General features: G+C 52.9%; 2 protein-coding genes across 2 annotated transcripts in view; both read right to left on the bottom strand.

Moving 5' to 3' along the window:
* Positions 1–6,642, bottom strand: part of LOC128279202 (titin-like) — an 84,143-nt gene extending 77,501 nt beyond the window's left edge. The window contains 4 exon segments of the mRNA XM_053017920.1: positions 21–250; positions 320–991; positions 1,052–2,066; positions 6,375–6,642. Of these exon segments, the coding sequence (XP_052873880.1) occupies positions 21–250; positions 320–991; positions 1,052–2,066; positions 6,375–6,642 (2,185 nt within the window).
* An 11,783-nt stretch (positions 6,643–18,425) lies between these two features.
* Positions 18,426–26,119, bottom strand: part of LOC128279201 (uncharacterized) — a 50,923-nt gene continuing 43,229 nt past the window's right edge. The window contains exons 19-24 of the mRNA XM_053017919.1: positions 24,860–25,869; positions 24,333–24,817; positions 22,488–22,931; positions 20,074–20,186; positions 19,826–20,006; positions 18,426–19,753 (exon numbers count right to left, since the gene is read on the bottom strand). Of these exons, the coding sequence (XP_052873879.1) occupies positions 19,653–19,753; positions 19,826–20,006; positions 20,074–20,186; positions 22,488–22,931; positions 24,333–24,817; positions 24,860–25,869 (2,334 nt within the window). The 3' untranslated portion in view covers positions 18,426–19,652. The remainder of the gene's footprint in view (positions 19,754–19,825; positions 20,007–20,073; positions 20,187–22,487; positions 22,932–24,332; positions 24,818–24,859; positions 25,870–26,119) is intronic.

The raw sequence follows: 26,119 nt of genomic DNA, 5'->3' as shown, positions 1-26,119 counted from the left end.
AAAGCCCCCAAGGGACTTACTGGCTTGGATCAGGTTGCCGTTCAGGAACCACTGCACGCGCATCGTCGGATCCGAGACCGGCTCGATGCGTGCCTCGAAGTGGACCTTCCCACCCTCGACCTGAGCAACGTCCCCGAGCGGGACGATGAACTTCGGCGGCGGGTACGTCCGTTCCTCCTCCTTCGGTGGCAGATGCGGAGCAGCCCGCTCCACGTGCCGCAGAAAGATGATCTCCGGTTCGGGAGCGGCCCTAAAATCGACACCGCAAATCAGTAAGTTGCCTGTAGCGCACTCCTTTCAAGACCCCTCCCCGACTTACTCCGGTTGGATGACCTTGGTCGGACGTGGCAAATTAAGACGCTTCTGCTCCGGGGCTGGGCCCTTCGGCGTTTCGACAAACAGCCTTGCTCGGGTCGCGGTGGTTCCGGCCACGTTCTGGGCCGTGCACTGGTACCAAGCGGCATCGGTGGCGCGAGCCCTTCCGATGTCAACCGTGGTCGATCCACTGTCATCGCTAAAGATCTGCACTTCTGGCCCGGGCACGAGCGGGATGCCATCCTTCTGCCAGGTGATACGCGGCAACGGAGTTCCGATGGCACGCGCAAACAGCTGCACCGGTTCACCCTCCTTCACGTTGACGGTCGTGAAGCGCTCCACGAACTTCGGTGCTACGATCTGTTCCCGTTCGCACACGAGCAGCTTCGCTTGAGCGGCCACTTCACCCGTCTTGTTGCGGGCGACGCACGTCACCACGCCGTGATCGTACCGCCCGGTGGCGGTGATCATCAACGAGTGGTTGCCGGACTCGTTCACCAGCACCTTGTGCGTGGCGTCATCCGTCACCAGGTTGCCGTTGATGTACCAGGCAACCTCAGGGTACGGGCGACCCGTTACGCGGCAATCGAACCGCACCAGCTTGCCCTCGGTCGTTTCCGCGTCCTGAATGAGCGTCACGAACGACGGTCCCAGGGCTTTGGTCGCCTCGGTCGAACTCTCGATGTACTGCTGCTGCTGCTGCTGCTGTTGGTGATGCTGCTCCGATCGTTCGAACTGCGTCACCACCTGTTGCTGCTGCTGCTGCTGGTGCTCGGTGGCGACGACCGGTTCGATCGCCAAAATGGCCGACGATACCTGGCAACCCTGTGGGTTCTCCGCCAGCAGGGTGTAGTGGCCCGAATCACGGGCCGTTGCGTTCCGGACGCGCAGAGTGGCCTGCTGGTTCGCGTAGCTCACCTCGTACCGATCGGCCGATGGGATGATTCGCTGGCCGTCCTTGAACCAGGACAGTCGCGGTCGCGGGTTAGCGATCACACTCGTACTGAACACCGCATCCGACCCTTCGGCCAGCTTCGAATTGCGGGGCTTCTGGCCAATCTGCGGTGCCGCGGCCGGACCAAGCGCCGGGTCCAGCGCAGTCACCAGCACGGCATCGGTTTCGCCCTGGTAACGGCGCGTGATCGACTCCCGGTACGAGGACTCGCGCAACAACCGATACTCGAACGTGTCCACCTTGAACTCCTCCTCGGTGTGCGAGTACCCATTCGTGTACTGCTGCTTGACCACGGTTTGGCGCTGCTGCGTCTGCTGCTCCCGGCGCTGGACCTGCTGCTGCTGCTGGAAGTGCGGCGTCGGCATGCCCTCGGGCTGGATGAACACGGAGCAGATCGCCTCGCCGACCGCGTTCCGCGCCTTGCACGTGTACTCGCCCTCGTCGCCCGGACCGATCTGGTTGATCATCAGCGAGACGGCGCCGGTGGCCGGGTTGTACGCCAGCCGGTGCTTCGTGGAGTCGAGAAGGGGTGCGCCTTTCCGAGTCCACGAAACCTCCGGCCGCGGGTTACCCTTGAGCCGGCCCTCGAACAGGGCGTTGCCGCCCTGCGCGAAGCGCGAGTTCTTGAAGATCTGCTCAAACACCGGCGGCGAGTAGTCACCGGCGGTGACGGGCGTGACGGGCGCAACGACGGTTGGGGCCGGCGTCACCGGCACACCGTAGACGGGCTGCGGTTGCTGCACCGGATGCTGCTGCAGCTGCTGCAACTGCAGCGGTTGCTGCTGCTGCTGTTGCACTGCAAGAGACAGAAGGGAAGGGACGTTAGTTCGAGTCTGTTGACATCGCCGGTGGACTATTTTAAGAGCCCGACGCAGGTACGGTGCAGGTGATAACGGCTCCTAATGGTGAAGTTTGTGGGTCAAGGTCAGCCGCCCAAACCACCGCGTGCTTCCGGAGGTCCTCTACTTAGGGAACCCGCCGTTCGACCCGGAGTCGGATCTTGCGTCACACGCAGATGTTCTGGGCGGAACAATCGCCGAATCCGTGTCAGATCCGCTAGCGGCGCTATGATGTAATTTTAGGTCGCTTTTTGGCGACGGGACATGCGCTTCATCTGCCCGAACAGTTGCGACACGCAAACTTACGCAACGCGCGCGCAATACGGAGATCATATATTTTCTGAGGGCTATTTTTAACCCGCCGATCACCACCGCGCGCGAACGAGGAACATTGAATGGCCGCGGCCACCGACTCCCCAAGCGTACAAGTAATGGGAGTCACTTCGGGGGTCTTGATCAGGAACACAGCTCATTCCAACTCAGGCACCTCAGAACTGAACAATAATTTGTGTCAACCTCTTCCCAATCTTGCCACAGAGATTCGGACGTTAGAACGGATCGCTCAAAGGAAAAATTGGAAACCCGAATGGGAAATGTAGAGAATCGGAAAAATACTGCTTGGCTATGTAATTGTGGCGTCATTCGGGGAACACTTCAACTAGGAAACGATGGGCACTTGTGGGAATGTACTATAACTACCTTGGGGTCTTAATTATCCGTAAAGTTGTGGAGACTGAACCCAACCGCCAACTGCATTCCCGGGAATCGGGAATTTTCGAAGGTCCAAGAACTAGTACTGGAGGGACGCACTCCAGGTCAAAACTTTGCGAAACTCGGGAGCGGACTAGAGATCGCATCCGCACCGATCCACTGTTAACGACCGATTAGCGTCGGTCGCTGGAGTCGAAGAAGTACCTTCAGACACCGTCGCTGCCGTCGCCGCCGCCAGCCGGATTGCGTGTGCACGGGATGCACCAGCTTACGGGACTGGGTCCGACTGCGCGCGGGCTGCGCACTGCAGCGTAACTGCCCCGCACAGATCTTGAAGCGCACGTAATGCACCAGCGATTTTCTGAGCGCTGGGCTCGCGTGGCCAACTGTGGGTACCCTCCTGTGCGCCCGGGGACTGGAGGTTGTTTGTTTTTTAGAGTCTTAGAGCTCCGTTTCAACCGACCGCGTGTTGGTCGACTCGAGGAGGGAAGTTCGACTCTCGCTACACGCAAAAACGGCTGATCGGTGGCATGGAAAGATATGGAGTCGGTGCGCACTCGTGCGCGCATGCCACACGTCACTTGGCGTCACTTCCAACGGGGAAGTCCAGAACGGGAATGGCAGAATGGCAGTAGACTCGGGGAGATCGGGACCAAAACCGAGGGACCGAGTATCAGTCGCTAGCTTATGCGGCGACACGTGTATCAACCGTGCTGCAAGGTTACTAGAGGCGCCGGTACGCCGAAAGGTCGTTTACACTCCACACTCGATTGGCTAACTTAAGCAAATAATAATGTGCATAACTTTTGTCTGCCTTCAGCGATCGCATTCGGTGTGGATGATCGATTAATTGTAAACCACGGAGCACACGGAGTGATAAATTATCAAACCACGGAGCCACCGAGTACGCCGAGCAAACCCCGGACCCAAGTGTAGGGTCTATTACAAAATCCGTTTTCATTTTCATTTCACGCCTCGGCGCGCGATCGAAGGGCCTGGGAGATTAGTGGCCACCGGAGCGTCCGGTCCGGTACTGCTCCTCTTGTGGTCAGCGCGGAAGGAAACGGATCACCTGGGCGGCTTTCGCTTCCGAACGGCATCCGCCGGTTTCCGTAAACATGGGCGCGACCGCGTAGGGGTTAGGTCTTCACCGGACGTCACCGCAAAACCGCGAGCCTCCGGGGGCCTTTCACTCGGGAGGTCCATTAAGTGCGGTCCGCGTTTGGTTGGTGCATTAATTTCACACTCCCATGGCTCGGGGATATCGATCGCGGCTCGAAGATCGGCATCCGTTGCATTGCCGACCGACAGATAACCACCAGGTTTGTGGCATCACGCTCTCCGAAGTACGGCAACGAGAGGTTTTTTTTTATTTGGAAACCCACCCACCGGAACCCCTTTTACTTCGCGGTCCCGTTCGGTTCAACGGCTTGCCGCCGTGTGGGTTGCGGGTGACAAAAACAGTCCCAAATCACCGCCAGGGAAAGTGATCCTCGTATCAGGTGGAAAATTGTGGACCTTGGACTTGGGCGCATTAGAAACCCAGCTCTGGGTGAGCACGGTCTCGGCATAACAATCACGGTCTCTCGGTAATCAACACACACACTGCGGTCTGTGCGCTAGACAACGAGAGTCCGTGAAGGGCCAGGGGCACACAGTAGCCAGCAGTGCGCGCGGTGCTGGCGACTTGTTTCTTTTACTCCCAAATATGGCAACCGGGGCCTCAGCCCCAGCTCAGCCCCTTACTTGGGAGGCCTGATGACCGCCACACGCGTCGGTCGTGATGGGCGTCGCGCGTGGCGTAAGATGGCGTAAGAAATTTGATACGACGGATGGGCCGCCGGCGGACGGACGGTGGACGGCTTGACCCGGCCGTGTATGGTAGTGGGAACGGGTACGACGGGAAAGGACCGACCACCGCTACGTAACTGGAGCAACTTCGTAGCTGCTACTGTGTGACCTAGAACTGGAACAATTTGTTTAACGACCGCGAGAATTGATTGGCGGGCAGAAGTTGTTAACAAACAGGCATTAAAAGGTCGCGCCTTTGGCTGGGGAGAAACCTCACAGTTTTCTCCATGAAGTGAGTGATAGCAAAATATACGACAAAATACTGGACTGTGTTTGATGGTCGAAATAGGTCCAGAACTTTTCAGAATAGTGTCTTAATGCGACTATAATGCGAATAGACTATAATGCGTGTGCTTGAGCCTATGAAAGTTGTTCCGAAGGGTCGGGTGAGAAAGCGTTCCCAGTCAAACTTCATTGGGGCTGGGGCTTCATTGATGGACAATTATAGACCCTTAAGGTCTTAGTGGAATGTCTGAGAAAATCTGAATCTCATTTCCAAAACGGTTCCATTCCTGAGCACGATGTACATCGTCTAGGAACCGCCGTAATCGTCTGACTCAGGGCTTCCGAGTCGACGACTTGAAAAAAGGTGTTAAAGGAAGCACCTTTCAGACTCCAGCAATTAGAAAGAAACATTCTCACATCCATTAGGGACGGTATTCTGCACTGGATTCTTGTTTCGGTCGCATAAAGGTTCCAACTCCCGTTTTAACGAGAATCGACCGGGAGTAACGCTAGGGAACCTTAGGGTTTTCCCATAGGTCACCGGAATCCAAGCGGTAGCGGGTGGCATCGGATTTTTCCTAGGTTTTCACACGCCCCATGAATTGGTCCCCTGGCAGGGGATTGGGTACGTCACACGGAAACGAATTCCTTCGTCTTCGTCTTTTTACGCTCGTATCACGCGTACGGTGCTCTGATCATCAACGGTACGAACGGGGCAGCAATTTTCTTAAAATAAGCAGGCTGTGGGTTTTGCGTTGCTCCTCAACTCGCCGTCGCCTCAACTTCTGCCACGCGGAGTGCCGCCACGGCGGGAAGTTATACAGGCCAGCCATCCGATTGGTTCTCGAGAGAAAGTCGGGCACACCACCGAAAGCAGTCCTTTGGACGCAGCACCCACGCCCGCACGCGCACGTAGGCGACGGCCGGAGAGCAGAGTCAGGACCGGATGGAGTAACGCACGGACCAGCGCACCGAGCGGGTGTCCGCGCGAGCGAAATTCCTAGCGCGCACCGCAGCGATTCTGCGCGGCGGGACCTGCGCGCGCGAAGATTCACAGTCAGTCTGTGCGACACTAAAAATAACGTTTCACAGTGCGCAAGCAAACCGAACGAACGATTCGGACGACGACGGAAGGTATATTTTTAGCACATTCGCTCGCCTCGCCAGAGCCGTGCTTCGGTCGGCACACACGGTCTTTTCACGTCTTTTCACACAGTTTTTGGCAGTTCCAATTTTTCTCGCCATTCAGGAGCCTTTGGAAACCCCCGGGCAGTGCACGGGGTGGCTGGAAGGTCCCTGGTCCACTTCTGGCCGACTTTCCACTGATCCCGGACCCGACCTTGGTGCCTAGTTCGTCACTTCCCCGTGATTTCACACACGGCACACTGTAGGCACAGTTTCGCATTACATAACCAGAGCGGGCAGAGTGGATCACCACCTCTGAGCCAACAGCCTCAGCTCGTTGCCGGGCAACTAACCTCGCTGTTGGGTCACTTGATGGCTCACGCTGGAGTGCTGCTCCGAGCGGCTGCTACTGATCCGTTGCTGGGAGCTGCTAAATTGCTGGTGTTGCTGCGAAAACTCCTGCTGGCTGCTCATAAACTGCTGCTGCTGCTGCTGCTGCATCGTCGTTGACGATTGTTGCATCATCATCGACGATTGCTGCTGGCGCACCTGATGCTGCTGCTGCTGCGACTGCAGCTGCTGCAGCTGGAACGGTGGCTGATCAGGGTTCGGTCGCTGCATCCTGCTTCACTCCAGAATGCCACTCGTCAGTACTCGAACGTACGCAACAGATCCCCACACACACGGAGAGCCCTTTCTTGCTGGTTGCTAGCCTTGTGATTGACTTTTTCTCCAAAATTTACAAACACACACACACGCACACGAAGCGAAAATAATCGAAACTCAAAAACTCAAAAAGCGAACAATGCGCGCTTAACAACACTTAACAACTTTCTACACTTGTAGCAATCCCTCTTCTCGGTAGATATTCCTTCGCTGCCTTCCGCCGCCACTGGCTTCACTTCTTTGGCTGGATTCGCGGCGGGGAAGCAGGCGATAGGTCGGAGGTCACAGACACTTTCTTTCTTTCTTTTTCGTAGACAACAGAATAATAACTAATTTCGCCTCCGAGTTGTTGTCGAATTTGTTGCTCTTGCAGACCACTCCACTAGGCTGTATGATCACTACTACGCACAGGTCTCAAGTTATCCAGTCCGCTGAATGCTGACTTAAACTGAGAGAATAGAAAGGGGTCACGAAAAAACGGTTGAATTAGGCGGGCCAGTAGGACCGCAGCCGTAAGGAAACCCAACGGAAGGAGTCACCAAAGAAAATTTGGCGATCTCCCCGGGTTGGGCTACAAGCACACAAGAGAAAATCCACTTCCAACTATCCACAATCCACAGTCGGATCGGTGCACTAAGGTTCCCCCGTAGGACGTACGTTTTTCTTTCTTGCGACACACTTTTCCACACTTCAGGAGCACAGAGAGAGCGAGTTGGGAAGAAGGAAAAACGCTCAAGTCATCCCCGAGACGAATAACTTAGGACGCGTCGGTCGATTCTGAAGAGCGAGCGAAGAGTGAGCCTCGGGTCGGCCACAGTTTTCGGTCACAGGCCCGGGTCCTCGCGGCGTTCGCGGATCCCGGCTCGGTTTCGTGCGCAAGTCGTGCACGCCGGCGCACTGGGGCGGTCCCTCAGAGAGGCCCTGGGATCGGTGCCAAAAATACGACCACTCACACAGCACTCCGGCGCCTGCATGGAAAAACTATGTCGCGCCTTGGGAATGTCCCGCCTTCGAGAGTTGCCGTGACGGAATTCCCGTAACGATCTACCAACCGATCGATATGACGAGAGTGGCACCAGGTGCTCCAGGAACACTCCACTGACTAGAACCTGAGCGGGCACAGCATCGTCGCTGCTGGTAGCTCAACATCCTTGCCACACACACACACGCACACACACACTCTGACACACCGGAACCGAAACTCCACGGTAAAGTGGAGACAAAAACAAATGCGATCTCTGGTCACAGCGGTGCCGGCCCCTTCCTGGTCGTTTGGCGTCGAGTAGAGGAATGAAGGCGGCCAGTGGGCCGCCGACACTACGAAGCGCATGCGCCAGACACTCACGCGCGAATGTCTGCACCCCACTCACGACTTAGTGTACTCAGTGAGTGCTCGGTGCGCTCTTAAGGAAATTGAGTGACACACGAACACGCTTTTCCGACCGCTGCCGGGTTGGGTGGTGAAAATTGTGGGCAGCCCGTACTTTTCACGAGTGGCACTTTTTTACGTGCTCTCTCTCGCCCTGTCGAGCTCTCCGTTCGAAAACACAAAAAATAAAACAGGAAAAAAAGCGGTAAATAATTCATTGTGCCGCTGCCGTGCCGTGAGGAGGGTGCCGCGTTGCGTGCGGTGGCCGCGCGCATCGCTGGGCGATCTTCTTTTTCGCGATCCCGGAGTGGAAAATTATGCTCCCGTGTGGTGTGCGGGTGGGTAGCTGGGGGGATAGTGACACTTGGCGCGCCCGTGCGCGGGCGATACGCTCAATTGATAATGATGGCGCGGTTCAACTTTTCTCCCGCTCCCCCCAACAGGGTGGAATGGTTCTCTTAAGTGGTCGGCCCAGCACACAGCACTATAGCGAGCTATATGTTTACTGTTTGGACAGGTCCGATAGTAAAAAACGAAAAGAAAGCATCACGCAATCTCTCTCTCTCGCTTGTGTTCCGTCTTCCGAACAACAGCGCAACAAATTAAGCAGCGACACAGCGCGTCTTTCTATCGTTGTCCTCTTGCTATCGGCGTTGGTTATTTATCACTTTGCCACTATTTATTTTATAGTGGTGCTCTCTCCTTTGATGGTGATTATTACGCTGGGTTCGTCCAGTGCACAGAAGTGCTCGTAATGGATAACTCTCAGCCGATCCCACCCCCGAAGTGCATCAAATCACGATTATTGTCCGGGACCAAAAAATCATCAAAACAAGGAAGCATTTGGACCATACTTTTGGACAGTAGCAATGACTCCTTGTAGACCTATTCCACGATGCTATGAGTCCTCCGCAAACATTGAGTCTTTCGAATTAAATGTTTCTGGTTTCTAAAATAAATGATCAATTGATAATACATTTTGGATTGATAATTCATTTCATTCGCGCAACTTAACCGTTAATCCGCATATTATTGAATCCTTGCCGAAAATCAGGGACAATGCCTTGCCTACACGCGATCTCTTAGCAAACCTTTACCGCTGATGAGGCAATTATTGTCTTTAAGAAGAATAAGGAATATTGTTTATTGTTTGTATAACTGAAGACATGCATCGTGAGTCACCTAAGTGAATCCCTGACCTCGGGGCTTCGAAATCCTACGACGGCAGTCTGTCGCAACGGTCAAGTAGCGGTCGACGGAACCTTTGCTCGCAAAAAAGGGGAAAAAATTGAGGTTGTCGTGGAAATTGGTTGGAGATTAAATTCAGATTAAACAAACAAGTAACAATCCGTCTCGAGTCACGGAATGGCGGTTGTTGGTGCAACACCAACAGGAATTGCTGATCGTGTGGCCACGATTTCCATTCTAATCTCGCGAAAATTCCGAACTTTATTAATAAAGATGACTCTCGTGTACCCCCTAGCGATTCACCTTCGCCGTGTCTCAATATGCCCGTCGGTTCCATGCACAGTAAATTAACATTCGCAAATGGGGCACTCGCTCGGGGCGGATCCGAGTCTATTTTTCCACCAAAATCCGTCCGTTTCAAATTCGCGGTCGGTCGTGGTGTTCGTGTAAACTCCAAAGCGCGCTCGCACACACACACACAAACCCGCGGTGCTAGGTGCAAACAGGTGAAAATCATCCTTTTCCGAGCAGCATTCCTAGCGGATGACGGCAGAGTGACTCACACCGCGGGTGAAACTTTCTCCGCCCGCAGAACGTCGGATGGCCCGATGATGCCACCGTGAGCTGTCACAACATGGCGAGGACCATTTTTACCTAACGTGGGAATGATTCACGGCGACCTGACTGGCGGTGGCCATCATCGAGCAAGTGTGCTGCTGCGCGGAAATGATGGAATATTTTTAGCCAATTATTTGTCACACAAAATGGCACTCGCCATCGGGCGCAACGGGCAACGACGTGGCAAAGAATGCCCTTCTACGAAGATAAACTCTTCCAAATACGAAAATAGCCAACCGGCAATTCCGCCGCCACCACGGTGCACGGTGGCCCACACCGTGGACGTGAATCGACAGTGGGCGGATGTTTTGGTTTTGGCTTTGGCTTTTTCCTTGTGGCGGCTTGTTGGGGCCAGTGCTCGTCATAATCGTGCGATGAAACTGCATCGTGAAAATAAACCCGCCCGTCAGTCCATGGCGATCAGACCACGGCCATTTTCTTGGTCGAGAAGTACGTGGGTTCGGCTTCATTTAGTAGCAGATCCTTGAGCTCAGGCGGCACGCCGAATGAAAGATCCACATTTTTTGGCACGAACCAACCACAAGAAGGTCACATTGCGCACTACGATTCCTATTTTTCCCAATTCCATCGGTCTCCTAGTCGACTCTTTGTGTCGCCAAACTTTTGGACATGTCGCAAAAACGCTCCATGTCAGGGGTCGATCAATAAGTGCTGATGCTAAATTTGAATTCAATTAAGCTCGCTGTCTGTTGTTTGAAAATATCTTAAACTGGTTGAACTGGTCATCTTTAGATTATCGACTCTAGGGCTCTGCCTGAAAAAAACTCAAACCTGTACTTCACTCAATTCCTCTTATACCCTAACTCGGACACTTATTGACTAACCCGACGCCTGGCGAAAGGAGTGGCAGTAACACGAAAGTCCTGTGCCAATAAACACGACACGCGCTGTCCGTAGCCACTGCTGTTAGCAATTTGACAGTGAAATATGATTGCGCCGGTCCGGGATGTGTTGTTTGGAATAAACAATAACACCACCAACACAGTTCGGGCCACCTTGAAACAAGCTGGCGGCCATCTTGAAGAGTGATCTTCAAGACCATCCTCATCATGGCGGCGGCGGTGGCGCGAAGGTTATGGAACATCCAAATTTCACAAGCCGCCTCCGGGCTTTTTAATTTCGCAACAGCAAACCATTTGCTTTTGTTTTCGGTTCTTTTGGGCCATTTGCCTACCGCCAGGCGAGAGTGCAAATTGGAAGGAATGTGCGCGCGTCATAAGATGATGATTTCATCCTTGGTTTCCGTTCTCCTCCGTTCCGATCTGGGCTGGCTGGCGTGTGAGCGCGGTTTTATTAGATAAAACGTCGGCGCCTGCCTCGCAGAGGGAGTGCATCGGCGATCATAAAGACGTTACTTGCGCCGTGGCGTGTTAGCGATCGTTTTGCACAGTTTGTGCAGTCGGAGGAGTAGACACGCAGCGAACCGGCAGCGAGCGGCGGCGGCGACGGCGGCGACGGCGGCTGCAGTTTACAGCCTGCACTTTGCACGTTAAAGACCGACCATAATCATTTCTGCACGCCAAGCGAAGTAGCCATTTTATAGGCCACTGATCAAGCCACTCGACGCGCCCTCCCCCGGACAGATGGGGCCGCGATCGTTGGAAAACATTATCACTTTTCGATCGTTCCACTCGGAGCCGGCCACGGAGGTGCTGCTGAGTATTTAACACCTCACGAGCCTACCGCGAGAGAATCGTATTTCGAGCCGAGTGACGGAAGACGAGTATCACTTTACGAGCGCGTGCCACCGGAACATGGATCAACCCGGGAAAGATCCGGCAGCAAGGTGAACGGGGAAAATGTCATGTAACTTTTGCGAAGATCATGTTTTAAGTCTACAGCCCCGGGGTATACTCCACATATGGGCACATAATTCAACGGTACGCACACGAGGCTCATCTTTCTTCGGACCTTCGTGGCACTGCTCACTACGGAACACGGTAGCAAAACGGTTTACAGCTGATTGACATTTCCTTTGGCAGGTCACGCAGCGGCAGAAGCGGTTTGTAGCTAGTGAACTGCATTTAAAGTGGGACGACATTAAAGGAAATTAATGTACAGAAACATATAGAATTGCAATTCGTCGCGTCTTCTAAATGGTGAAGCTATAAGAGCGTTCAATACTTGTTTTAATCGAGTGCAAAACTATTTTTAGCAACACCTGAATCGAGGCAAAAGTGTATAACAGTGTGTTTCGCTGTGTTTCCCTGCCACAGGTGCGTATCACCTGTGGCAAGACGTGTGTTGGAATGAAAAGAAAGGTACACTAAGTTGTTGGAGAACTTCCAGAATAACGCTTGACACAGCACGAAGGTACAGGATCTAGAAACGAGGTCCGAAACGCTGGGAAAACTTGGCTTTGAAAGTGAAGAAGGAAAGTGCGGTGCGTGACGTATGCGCCGTGCTACGTTTTCGGGGGGCACCCATGCAAAGCCACAAACTTCACCTCGTAACCCATATTGGGGTGCCATACCAGACCTTTCGTTTGGGCATATAAATATTCATTAAGTGACCGCCGCGTGGTCTGGAGCATCGGACCATCGGAAATTGCGCACAGTTAGCGCGGGGTTAAGGTCTGATTGCTTCGCGATGGTGGTGGTGATGGTCGAGGCTCACAACTAGCCCGCAAGTGATACCTTCGGAAGGGAAAGAGGAACTTGAACATTGCGGCAGGTTGAAACCTCAATTTATTGCGGGACACCGGACACGGAACGACGCGTTTAGTGGTGCACTGACGGCTCGCGCTGTTGTGTTTGCGCTCGATTTTGGTGCGGATTAGAGGTGCCGAACTCGAAAAGAGTGCAGAGGCGATCGTGACGGTGGTGTGCTCCACAAGCGTTAAAAGGTGGTGTACATGTGTTTTCTCTAGCACTTCCGGAACGTTACACGATTGGTTCCACCGTTCGCCACTGGAATGAGAGACAGAAAAGTGTGCCCAACGGGGGCTGATCAACGGTGTCAGATGTGTCTGATGGAGATCGATCGATCGATCGAGAGGCCCGCCCTTGGCGAATGGACTTCTGATGTCGCATGATGTTTTCAGGTGACGGTGCAACGAAAATGGCGAATGTCAGCGAGCGAAACATGCACGTGTGGAGATAGAGAAATGGGGCGAAGAAGGAAATACAGACAGAGTGAAAGAGGCAAGCAAAAGTTGTACCGATGGCCAACGAACCTTCGGAAATGACTCCGGAGTGTTTCAGTAATTTTGTCCGTTTTCCAACCAAAAATAACCCTTCCCAGAATCTTCTTCTCGGCCACTTCAGGATGCATTAGTACGTAAACATGTCAATGAGGAGTAATTGTGAATGTCGGATGTGGCGAATGGGCCAGACTCCAATTAAAATTGCATTCAAAAATATATCCGGAGAGCGGAGCCAACCCACAACACTTACCTTCGCAGGTCTGTATCAGGCAGATGGAGCGGTACGTTTTCTCGAGTGAGTCTACTTCGTCAAGGCCAGCACCGGGACTTCCGTTCGATCGGTGGGGCGGGCTACCTCCGGCGGGTTGTAGTTCCTTGTAGCACAGGAATGATGTTTCTAAAATCATAGACAGTTTAAAAAGACATATCAGTAAATTGATAAAGTGTTAAAATCCAACCAACGTCTCTGGCGATCATAAACAAAAAGTGGACCGAGAAAACCGAGACACGAAATTAGGGTTAAGGGGCATTTGGGTCAGAACAACACCATTAACGTTGACAACTCCTGCCACGCGTTGTTGCGGCGGCGATCGTAAACGATACGATCGGTACATCGATAAATATTTAGTAACTTTCCAAAACCGATGGGACGATGGGTGTTTTGGGGGAAATCGGAAAGGGTGTTTGGGTTAATTGCTCGCCGGCGATTTCGCCGAAAACGAGCTGGTCTGTGTGTGTGTTTGCCGTGGAGCCTGTGGTGTTAATTTATGCCTTTCTTCGAGTTGTGCGCGTGAACGAAGAGTGAAATTTGCTACGGAACGCAGACATGGCTGTGTGTTGGGGGGCGCCCTCTGTCAATAGACAGATGATCCGGGAACACCGCACCATGTCGCACCGGACAGTGGGGCGAATTGGGTGAGAAAACATATTTTTAGAACGTTTTCGTTCATTCTCAACTGTGTGTGCAAGTGTGTGCGTATATATGGTGCAATTCAACACACTGTGACACACACACACACTACGAAGCGATTTTGAATTGTGATCTTCCGACTACGATCACAGCCCAACCGAGACAGCAAGATAATTGTTGGATGAAAAGTTGAGGAAGTCAGCTGAAAGCCTTCGGATTACGCGAAACCGCGTTACGAAAATGTGTTTTCCAACAGCACAATAGCGAAGAGCAGGAACAACACGGTGGTGACCGGACAGTTGTGGAGTAAAAATAGAAAACCACCGTTTGCGCTCGCAGGATGCGCGGGATGTTGGCAATATTTTTTCCTATCAACTCTATACCCGATCGGTACTTATGAGAGATTCCGATGTGCGACACTCTGCGGTATATTCTTCGCTGGCTGGCTGGCTGGCTGGCAGGCTGCAAATTAGCTGACAAACACAAACAGCGGTGTGTGATCGAGCCGTTTCGAATGATGTTTTGAAAGAGTCGTTTATCAGAACACCGACCCCGGACGGGGAAACGTCTCATCTTCAAACAGTTTTTGAGTTATCTCTGACGGTCATATCGCAGGGATGTAGTTTGAGGATTTATAGAACTGACATAGGTGATAGAATTAGGATACGGTAACGAATACTTCGTCACTATCATCAGGGCTTCCCAGAATCCTGTAAGGAAATGGTGCTAACCACTAATTAAACTAAAAGTGATCCAAATACTCGAAAGAAATAAATAAAAAAGGTCACGCAGTGACCAGGCAGTACTTTGAAAACATAACCTTAAAATGTACACGCCTTCGAAGCTTTCCGCACATCAGCTGCCCATCGATCAAGTGCTCTTTGGCTTTTTGACAGTAATTAACCGTACGTCAGATCGACACTTGCGCACGTCGAACAGTGGGGCGACGAGTTGAAAACACACCCAGAAAAAATAAACTCTCTCCCCAGGAAATTATCCCTTCCGGCGCGACCATGAACAGTCGACACATTCCTTTCCGTAATGATTTCTCGCGACGTCGCTTCTTCGCGTGATAATTGACCCCCTGGCGTGACATAATGTGCGTGCGTACCGGGAACTTGGGCCAACAACAGTAATTTGAGCTACCATCCGAAGCATCGCCGAGCCTTTATTTATACGATACGCCGTCCTGCGCCCTGGGGCGTTGTATTAGAAATGTCCCCATCGACAGGGGAGGGGACCGCCGGAAGCGCCGGCCAACGCCGCGAGCGCTTTTTTATCGCCACTCTAACGGTCGCCCCCATTTTGTTTCGCCCCTTTGGCGACGAGATGGTTTTGAGATGGCTGTTGATGATGGTGCTTTTCAGTAATATTTCCCTCGGGGGAAATCCTGCAAAAATTTCTTGCCTTCTCTGCACGCTGCCTACGTGAAATTAATCATTCGGTGAAATCCTTACGATCAAACGGCCTCGTCAGGGAGATTCATCTTTGTCACCGGCCCAAAGCTTGAGAAGATTATTTAATCAGGAAGCGGAGCGAAATTATTCCGCCCAGCTGGCTGAGCCGATCGAGGAAAAGATCGCGAGAATGCGGGAGCACGGCCCCTAATCAAATGCTAATTTGCGCCTCCCGATAGGGGGCGCCACCGTACGGGGCTCGGAACAATGTAACGGTGCGAAACACACGCGATCGTCGGCATCGGATCGCTGTGGCCGATATTCTTAAAAATATCCGATCCGAGCCGACGACAGCCGCGGGCTTTTATCAACAGCCGGCGCCGTGCCAAACGGAACGTACGTTCACGCGCGGCTTGTCAGAGTGCCAAATTGAGTCGAAGCCGAACACGGAACGCGTCCGACGCACCACAATTCAATTAATGGCTTCCCACTAATTGTTCTCACTCGCTCGTCTTACTGGCCCACAGAGCCGAGGGTTCCCATTTATCTTCATCGTTAGCCAACCAGCCAGCCAGTCAGCCAGAAAACAAGATACCCACAATGCGCCTGGCGCCCTTCTATCTCTTGCTCTCAATTATTCGCTCAACTCAACGACACACACGATATGGCGACACACGCTTTCGAAACCGGACCAGACGCGTGAATGCCCCGACGGCGGAGGCGGCTGCTGCGGGGCTTACTTAATTGATTGACGCCACACCGCAAGAATGGGCCAGAGAAGAGGTACAGAATTTCGTGCCATCCGCTGCTGACCTTAAACTGGTTCATCGCACTTTCGTCGACGCCAACGTGGCATGAATGGCACTTGGCGGTTGCCACACCGGCAGCCACCAAAATGCATACCGCCGCCACAAGACCGAGAGCATTTCCGACGGCGATATGTCAAGGTAAGCGGAACGCAACTGCCAAAACAAACGGGAAAAACAAGAAAACGTCATTTTTTGGGCCGCCCCGTATGTCATCATCGTCCGTGAGAACCCCCCAGCATCCGCCAGCAGATCACGCAGATTTGGCGGTTCCCACCACGAAACTCACGACGACTCTGGCTACCAAGTGCGCAGGATCGTACCGAGTGATCCCGAACGCTCTCGATCCTTCGATCGACCCTCGATCACCAACACAACCAGACACACACACAGCCGAACAACTTGTTATTGTTGTCATTGCCGGTGCCATTGCCGGTCGGTGAGCAAGCAAAACAAAAACAGGAAAACTCGCCGACATCGTTGTTGTTTACATTCGCCCGCGACGCCCGTCGTTCGTCGTTGAGCATGCGCCATGTTGGTCTCGCGACCTGTCGATCTGTGCGACGGCCGACCTCACCAACACACCGCTGCCGGGCGCCATCAGCGGTGCAGAAACAGCTGATGGATGGGTTCTCTCTCTGTGCCGTCGCTCTCGCCATTGCTTCGAATCTGAGTCACGAAGAATTCTTTGCGATTTTGCGGCACTTTCTTGTCCAAGGCGCCCCGACATCTTCGCAGCAGATAGTTGCCAAAAATAGCCCTGGAATGGACCTGGTTTCTATCGCTGGTCCATCAGCACTCGTGTGAATCCTTCCTTCGGTCGGGCACGTTCGAGACAGGGAGAGAGGAGCTGACTAATGGCGCTGGAATGTGGAATAGAAATCTTATCGGGTCTACGGAAAAGCGTGGCTTACAAGTCAAGACTTGTAAGCCTGTGAGGATTTCTGTGAACCTTTCAGGGATGCGATTTTTCTTCGTTCCAAAAAAACCTTGACTTTATCATCGTCCGCCTTAGTTTATCGTCCAAAGTCTGAATCCGTTACCAACCCAATTCAGGGGATTTTTCTACAGTATTTGACGGCCATCTTCCTTGTGGGAATTCCTACGAAATGAAAAACATTATTTGAGAACGGACAATACCATGGAGGGAAGAATCCCATTCCTCAAGCTTCAGTTCATTTCTGAGTCTCGTTCGATGCGAAATTTAAACCGATGAGCCCCCATGGAGCGTCGGAAAATTTCTCTTCCCACACGTTACAGCTCCCTCCCCTCCCAGCTAGACAAGTTATCGAATGCACGCGCTAATGATAGTTTTCCCTACCAAACGGGAAACTGATCGTTAGTAATCGCTGCATATGTTTAACTAACCGCCCCGACACGCCCGAGTACTGCCGACGATGCAAACGACGTGCGCGCCCGCCGCCGTGCAATGATACGCATATTGGCAGATTGCGGAAAATGTAAATGGCGGCTGGCGTGGCGCACTCGCGGCGTTTTCTTCTCTCTAATTAGATCGGGCTCGGATGTATCGGGGTTAGGAAAACCATCCGGCATCGACGGGCGGGCGGCACGATCACGGACAGCCGTGGAGGCGGTCCTATCATAAATCGATCACACGGATGATTCATTTTAAGTGGGTTTTTCGCGCTTCGCGTTGCACTTGGTCGCGTGCGAAGGTAGTTTTGCGATCGATTATTTGGGCGTTGCCCAGTCGAAAAGAGTGTTGAGTGCTTCGAGGTGGTTCGGATGACGATCCTTCTCGAAACCACGAATTCGATGACAGATTCTCCTCCTTGGGGCAACCACTTTGTCCCAGGGTGAATCATTTTGCATAAATATATTCCCTTACAAGAGTCATCATCCCAAGGCAAGGACGGAACAAGGCGTCAACAAGCCCGAACTGACCGGCGCCGGCTTCCGTGAGTCACTCGATCAACGATCACCCGAGTGATCGCGACGAACACGTGGAAAAAGGGAGAAGATTGGAAATAGGCGCTGCCGCAGCGGCAGCGGCTATAAACAACGCGCCGTGGTGAGCAGTCGACCATTTTCCGAGCTACGCCCGAGCTTTCCAACACGCGCGCGCACGCCCGCGTAAAGCTCGGCGTTTTCCGCGTTTGTAGTAAAGATGTCGCTAATGTTTTGAAAGAGAACGGGCAAGAAAATTGGAGCCGAGTTGGTGGGTCGTTCTCAAATTTATATTTTTAAACACAGACCTTAACCGATAACCGATCATTGACAATACGCGTGAATGAGTGTGTAAAACAGCGGTGGTGTTGTGGTGTTTGAATACATAATTTATTCCTTATGATTGGTTCGTATAATAGCATAATAGTAGCGCTGTGTGATCTTGGGTCAGACACACAGCATACAGAGAAGAGAAAAAAGAACAACTCGTACTCGTCCTATCGTCCAGTTCCTAGCTCACGCACGGGTGACTCGGCTGACTAACGGTCGTAATCCAAAAAACAAGGCGCACATAAGGCAGCTGTCCTCGATCTCGGCGTGCAACACATTTAATGGGTAAAGAGCAACGGAACACAAAGCTAATGCCATCAGGCGCATGGGCTAAATGGCACCGATGCAAACGCGCTCCACAGCATAAGGTAAACACAGAGAGTTTTTGTCGATTCAATTCGTAAATGGGGGGAAACACATTTTTGTTTGGGTCCATAGCGGATCATGGGGCTAATCAATCGTTTCAATCGTTTGTTTGGGTTTCTTATTATTAGTACTTGTTTTTTTTTTGGTTAGGGTTCGAAGGCACCTTTTTGTGGTCGTATAGTTTTCTATTTTTATGGCTAGTTTTAACAGATTTTCCTTTGGCATTTGTCTCGAAACGTGCCAAGCAAAAAGCCAAGAAGTGAAAGCGAACATAAATAATAACTCGTAAGCGTACGCGAACCGTGGTCGTGTCACGTGCGACTAGAGAAATGAGAAAATAAACAAGGAAAACAACGGCGCTAGCCTGTTGCATTCTGAAAACGGCTCGACCCCGCGGTCCCATCGCCGTGCGGCCGCTAGCATAAACCACGAAGAACGCGTATGCTCCGTGGTACGAGCGGCTGTGTAACGGTATGGCCAGACACGCGGGCCAGCAAGTGTTTGGCGGTTCACATAAGTAAGCGAAATAGGGGCACGAATTAAAACATAAACCGACTAGGGAGGAGCATAAAAAAGTACACTTTACAGACGAAAAACTATAGAAAGGGATTTAAAAGCAAGCACAGCAGTTCTAGGCGTAACACGAAGGCGTTTGGGTGGTCGGGACGATCGGACCTCGGACCAACTTTATCGGGATTCGCGCGTCCTGTGGACGCGCGACTACTTCTTTACCGACTAAACGAAAAAACGGAACGGAACTCAAACGGAGGATAAACACAAATAAAAAAAAGGTAAGGATCCACTTCCTGTCCGCGCGCGCGGATCCAGTTCGATTGGGTCGGAATCAATCCAACCGGCGATCAAGAGGCCCAAGTCCCGTCCTAGCTGTGGTGGAACTCTGGGGCTGTTAGGCCGATCTCCAGTCGCTGTTAGCTACGTGCAGCTCGGCGCTGGTGACCGCGTACCCGAGATGGTTCTCGGCGAGACAGCTGTACCGGCCGGCGTCAGCTGCAAGATAATAGATCAGTTATGGTCAGGTCCGGGTTAGGCACGGGAGATGACTTAGGTATCGGTGCGTACCTTCGTAGGCGACCGGTAGCGACAGGCGGCAGACGCCGTTACGGTGCTCCGGCACGTACTTGTAGCCGTCCTCGATCGGTGCCTCGTCCTTGGTCCAGCGAATCGATGGTGTTGCATCGCATGCTACGATGCACTCGAAACGCGCCGGTTGTCCACTGACAACTGCAATGTCCTTCAGGGGCTAAAAGAGGCAAAGGAGAGGACTATTAGCATTGGCCGTATCCCCGAAAGGTGCGAGATGTCCTTACAGCGACGAACAGAGGCGTTTTCGTTGGGATACCCTCCTCCGGGTGTTGCTGCTGTTGCTGGTGTTTCGCTGGTGTGCTGGTCGTTGATCGGTTGAAGCCTTGCGCTGTTGGATCTGGATGTTGGAGCTCTCCGATTAGCGTCACTTCATTGACATTACACAAACACACAAACACAGTGACACATGTACATGTCGATGCGGAAGCGGATTCTCATGCGATCGCGATGCGCGTGATTATGATGCAACACACAGACAGACGTCAAGCGGAACACTTTATTAGAGGGTCCACGGTACTTACCTCTTGGCCTTCCAAGGACCCTTACGGTAAGGTCGAAAAGACACCAACACACACAAACGCGTAAGCGGATTAAAAAGCAAACGAAAGCGGGCATGCGAAAACGTCATTAGCAGTAGCAGGCGGCAGTAATGCAGTAATTTTAAGAATGAATGGCCCCAACGCGACACTTTCCGAAGGGGGGGCTTTCTTCTTTTTCGTGGAACAGATCAATCTTTCACGGGTGGTCCGCGAGCCGCTCGTTAGACGCCCGCAGTAGAGGCGAACAATTTCATGTCTCAACAGAATTGCGCCAATAAATTATCAACCCATCATGCCCGGTGCCGGTGTCGGGTGTCCTGGCGTTGCTGGCGCTCCCTCTCCCTGACGGGGTCGGAATGTCGTCCAACCGCAGCAACCGACGGCACAGCTGCCACGGGGTTCGAGCCCGGTGCGCCGGTGTAAAATTCTGAAAATACTGCCGGATTTTGCTCGTGCTGTCCGTCCGTGTCTATTTTTCTAATGTTGCCCAATCGGCAGCACACCGGCATACAAAGGGTCGTGGCGCACACAAACGATAACAGAAACATTAAGAAACGGCGGTACTGGCGCTCTCGCCAGTCCCGCCGCGTCCCGCTGTTTAATCGCCATTATGTAAGCCGAACGCGCTCGTTACCGTGTGTGAGCGCGTCACTAGGATAGGTGGCAAGTTTGCGCCATCGGCACCACCAATTTGGTGTGGATCGCCTTTTTGTAAAATTTTGAGCCCGTCAGCGAGTCGATTTACGCAAAATGAGCACGGCCGCTGCTGTCAGCAGATAACACCCAAAACCCCGAATTTTTGTTGTTCTGAGGATGGGTTTTCCGTGTTGTTTTCGCCGCATTTGTCGCCAATTAGAGAGGTGGGGAACGGGGCGGGCTGAAAGGGGCGCCGCCACTCGTGAACTTCTGCGAACTCTTTCGAAACCGCTCTTCTTATTTTGTTTCCCGTTTTTTTCTATGCACTATGCTGGTCTAAGTGTACTCAGTTATTGAAGTAGCTGATGATTGGCAATTTTGCTACCGCAGGCCATCGAAGGCAATCAACGAAGGCTTTGATCAGCAATTTGCTGATGTGCGGATGAAAGTGAGATGAAACGGGTTCAGAGAGATGAGAGAGATCATCTCACTATGCCGAATCCTTTGGGAGGTTAAATAGCAAAACATGAATTGGATTTACTTTACCACGGACACTCTGACACGAAAATAGTGCGAAATACTCGTTCTAAATTTTCGTGCAGGTCCATTGTTGTACGAAATAAGGTCAGCAAGGTTTGTTCACTGACACTAATTGTCTGAAAGTTTGATTAAGAAAAGGGGTTGCCTTAAAATTCGTTACTTTCTACTTTTGACCTATTTCCTATCGATCGGTATCGTTTGAAATGTTACTGAAGGCCTACAGTTGTTGTGAAAGGACACCATCCTAGTTTTGTGAGATTTACAAAACAAATTTAAAATTTATCGCCAAGATATGATTGACTGCCAAGAAAACATTGCCAGAGTTGGTGCTCACAAATCATTGTGATAGGTTATGTGACATAAATTACAACCATCCGTGACTTCTCTCCAACCAAAGTTTCCACACCTCGAGAAACTCGCTTGGAGTCGATTCGGCCAAAAATCAAAGGACTAATCGAAAATCTAGAAAGTCGATTTTTTGGATCGGATTGGATTGGGTTAGTCATGGGCGCGTGTGCCTTGCCTTCGAAGATTTTTAATGATACATGCTTTGTCTTTGTCACTTTATCAGAATATACATTTAAAATCGTTTGCTTGGAATGTTATTGGTTCAGTAATTTTAAAGTCCATCGAACAGACAGAGAGACAGAGCTCTAACCTATCTATATGCAGGTACAAGTAGAAGGACCGTGTGGACGGTGATTTAGACAGAGAGAAGAAGAAGATTAGTGGTACGACATCGATCAACATGCTCACAGAAGCGATCAACACCAAGTGTACTCGATCATCGCGCGGCCAATCTTGCAATCATTCCGGGCAGAGGCGTTGCTGCCAAACATCGAAAGCCAAACGTTAGGCTCTAGAGTGCCATACAGAGAGTCCGCGGCATTCACAGAAAGTCCGCCCAATGGCGGCCACAGTACCTGGAGTGGCACAGTAACTGTTGCGGTTACTACCAGCACCAGCGCGCGACGGTGTCGAGCGGCCACTCATCGTCGTCGGCGTGACGGGACGGAACGGAACAGGCCCGTACCGGAAGGCGCTAGCGTGCAGTTCCGGCGCGGGGACCGAAGCCGACCGGACACCGTACGGGGGCGTCGTCCCTCCGGGCCGACAGGCACGATCGTAGTCCCGGGTGCGCTCGTGCAGCACCGGCACCGAGATATCACCCGCCACGAACTGGGCCGGGTTCAGATAGCGCGGGTGCTTCTTACCACCGGAGCCGCCGCCACCACCGCCGCTACGGCCACGACCGGCACGACCGGCCACTATGCGATGGCCCTCGCCCGGAAATATGATACCGAACTCGTACCCGAAATCGTACTTGAAGTAGATGATTCCGGTATCCGGATCGACGTGCTTGGTACCTAGACGCCGAAGTTGTAGGGATCATTTTAACCAGTGTAAGACGAAGAATTGTACTTGTTTACGTTTAAATTGTTTTATAGGAACACAAAGTTATAAAAAATAAAAATATAAAAAGCAAAGAGCAAACGAGGGACCATAAATCGAACAAAGCGTCCGAATGAAGTAAAGAAAAACGTAAGAATACGAAGCACACTTTGAAAGTGGTAAATAAAAATATAACAAGCAATAAAAAGACAATAAAAGGGAAGCTAAAGTACACATTAGCAAAATAAAAACTACCAAAAACTTGCAAACAGAACATAAAAAATAAAATAAAGAGCAAACCATAGGCAATCCTAGAAATGGTTGAGTTGATGACACATTAAGCAGGAAGGACATAATGGAAGCAATCACTATAAAACCCCGTTCTTCGGGCGGGTCGAAGATCGGGTTAATGATAGTGGCGTGATAGAGGAGTAGCACTAGTAGCTCGGAACGGCGCGTAATGAGCGAATGAGGTTCCCTAATGGCGCTAATGGGCACGGAAGAACACGGTTTAGAAAGGCAGACATTTTACGGCACCGACCGGCCACCCAGCTCTTGGGACCGACGGGGAAAAGACGGGAGTGAAAATATGATTCTTTCTGCCTGGCCGCCGGTGTGTGTGTGAGTAAAAATAGACCTCTGCCTCGCGGTGAGGTGATTCGATTCGTAGGACCCACCGCTGCTGCTGCTGCTGCTACTCCGACGCTCATGAAACAACAATAGCGCGGAGCGCGGAGTGACCGCGATGTTTGCGCCGTTTCCGTGTGCGTCCGCGAGAAACGGAACGACCTGTCGTTCGTCGCGAGCGAACGTCAGAGCAGGCCATTGCGCCATCGCGGAAGCCGCGGGCGGCCGGCCGGCCGGGACTTTTATTATCTGCCGAGCTCTGAGCTCAGCGCCAGAGGTTTGGTTTCGGGATCGGGAAATTTTATATAGATAGCAACCGGCTCCCGTTATGTAACCTCCCGATTCCGCAGAGACCTCGGCCACAGAGTTCTATTTCGATTATTGTGGGCACGACCCGTCCGCTGCGCAGCGACGGGCTGCCGGTGGTGGTGATGAAGCGTAAAGCCTCGGCTCTCAAAAGTCCACGGTACAGTCCATCAAAAATAGACCTCTCCCCAGTACAGGGTGGGGAGGTCGCACTGGTAGTAGTAGTAGCAGTAGTAGCAGTAGTCCCACGAATCCAATGGCCGGGCGGCGCAGGAGGCACTCGGCGTAAGTCGTAAAACTCTTGAAAACTCCCAACAACAACAACAACAAAAAGGAAAACAAATCTCAAAAGTCGGTGGATGAACTCTCGGTCTCTCTCGCTCTCCTTTCCGCCCTCTCTCGTGCTGCACGCACGGGCCAACAGGTAGCGTTGGTCCACTTACCGTATTGCGACACTCGTGACTCCTCCCGGTAGGCCTGCGGCGGCGGGGCGACCTGTTGTTGGTGCTGCTGTTGGGGTGCTGCTCCGGCTGCCACTGGCGCTGCAACGGCGGCGTAGTGCGGCGCCGAGTGCGGCGGAGCACCAGCTCCGTACGGCATCGCGCCTCCGTACGCGTTCTTCAGGATGGGCTTAATCGGGGTCTTCTTGATGTCGGTCATCACCTCGTTGGCGAAGTGGTACGCCTTCGTCTTGAACGTTTGGGCCATGCTGTCGGCCTGTGCCTGGGCCTGCCGCTGGACGTAGCTGGTGGCGACCGGGGTGACCCGGTGCGCCTTCACCGCCATATCGTCCCGCGTGTTCGGGACGGGCGTCGTCGCGAGCCGCTTCGACGAGGAGGAAGCGGTCGAGTATCGGTCAAGCGTTTGGGTCTTGTGGACCATCTCCGTGGACGTCATCATGGTGGTGGTCGTGCTGGACGACGAGGAGCTTTCGAAGGTCTGCTTCGAAGCGCCAGACTCGACGGCCGACACCGCGATCCGGGTCGGCATCTGGACCGGCAGCGTGTCGAACTCCATCGGCGTCTGGATGCGCTCGTACTGGCGCGGCAGCGAGGTCGAGCGGGGCTGCTGGAAGCTGGGCCGCACGCTACGGAAGTGCGGCTCGTCACTGTCCGACGGGTGCGGTGTCCAGAGAGGCCGGATACGTGACCCGTCGCTGTCGTACCCATCGCTATCCCGGAACTCGCCGGGTGTGAAGCGACCCGGTGGCCGGGCGTAACCCACCTGCTGCTGCGTCTGCTGCACGTTCACTACCCGGTTGCTGCTCTCGGACATCTCCCTCATCTGGAGCGTTTGCGACGTCTCGCTGGCGATCGTGTTGTGGACCGGTTGAGCCGTCACCGAGGTGTAGTACTGGGCGGCCGGCTGCGTCGCCTCGTTCGGCGGGAACTGCGATTGCTGGTACGTGCATTCCTGCTGATAAGAGGTCTGTTGGTGCTGCTGCTGCTGGTAGACGGACGAAGAGGTCTGTTGCTGCTGCTGTTGGGCGTAGCTGATGGGCTTTGGCTTTTCAATCTTTGGCGTGTCGAGTGCGTATTGGATTTGGTTCGATTGGATTTTGTCGATGGGATCGAATACTGATGGCGGAGGTACCGCCGGGCCCTGCTGCTGTTCGTGCTTGGGTGGGACCGCAAATTGGACCGGCTTGTAGCCACCGGCAGCTGCATCAGCCGGCGCATCCTGTGGACGCCATACCTCGCTGGCCACCTGGCTGGTGGGTGCTGCCGCTGGGTATCCATTCTGCGGCTGATAAGCGACCGGCTCCGGAACGGCTTGCGGCAGCGGCTGGGTCGGCTGAACCTCCGGCTGCACCAGCTGCGGGTGCTCGTCCACCTGCGCCGGTGGCTGAACGGCGGCCGGCACCGGCACCTTCTTCAGCGTCGGCAGCGGTTCCTCGGTCGGCAGCACCTTCACCGGTTGCAGGTCCTCCGGCAGGTCGTTGTTGACCAAAAAGTTCTTGACACCTTCCTCAACCGTTTCCTAAAGGTGGCGGAAGGGACGGCGAAGTGCGTGACAAAGTTGCGGGAAAGGAAGGAGTCGCGGAAGAAAAACAAGAGAAGAAAGCAACAAATCAGTAAATAAGCGCCGTGACGGAACGGGTGGCGGCACACACAAGAAGAAGCCAATTAAAATGTCCGCACCACACAAAAAACAAACACACACACAAACGGACAACCGAAATTAGAGAAAGAAATGAACGGAATTTCACATTGACACAGAAACTTTTTGC

Source organism: Anopheles cruzii, chromosome 2 (assembly GCF_943734635.1).
Source record: "Anopheles cruzii chromosome 2, idAnoCruzAS_RS32_06, whole genome shotgun sequence".
Taxonomy (NCBI): Eukaryota; Metazoa; Arthropoda; class Insecta; order Diptera; family Culicidae; genus Anopheles; species Anopheles cruzii.
Note: the sequence above shows the minus strand (reverse complement) of the source record. Positions and strands in the feature narration are given on the sequence as shown.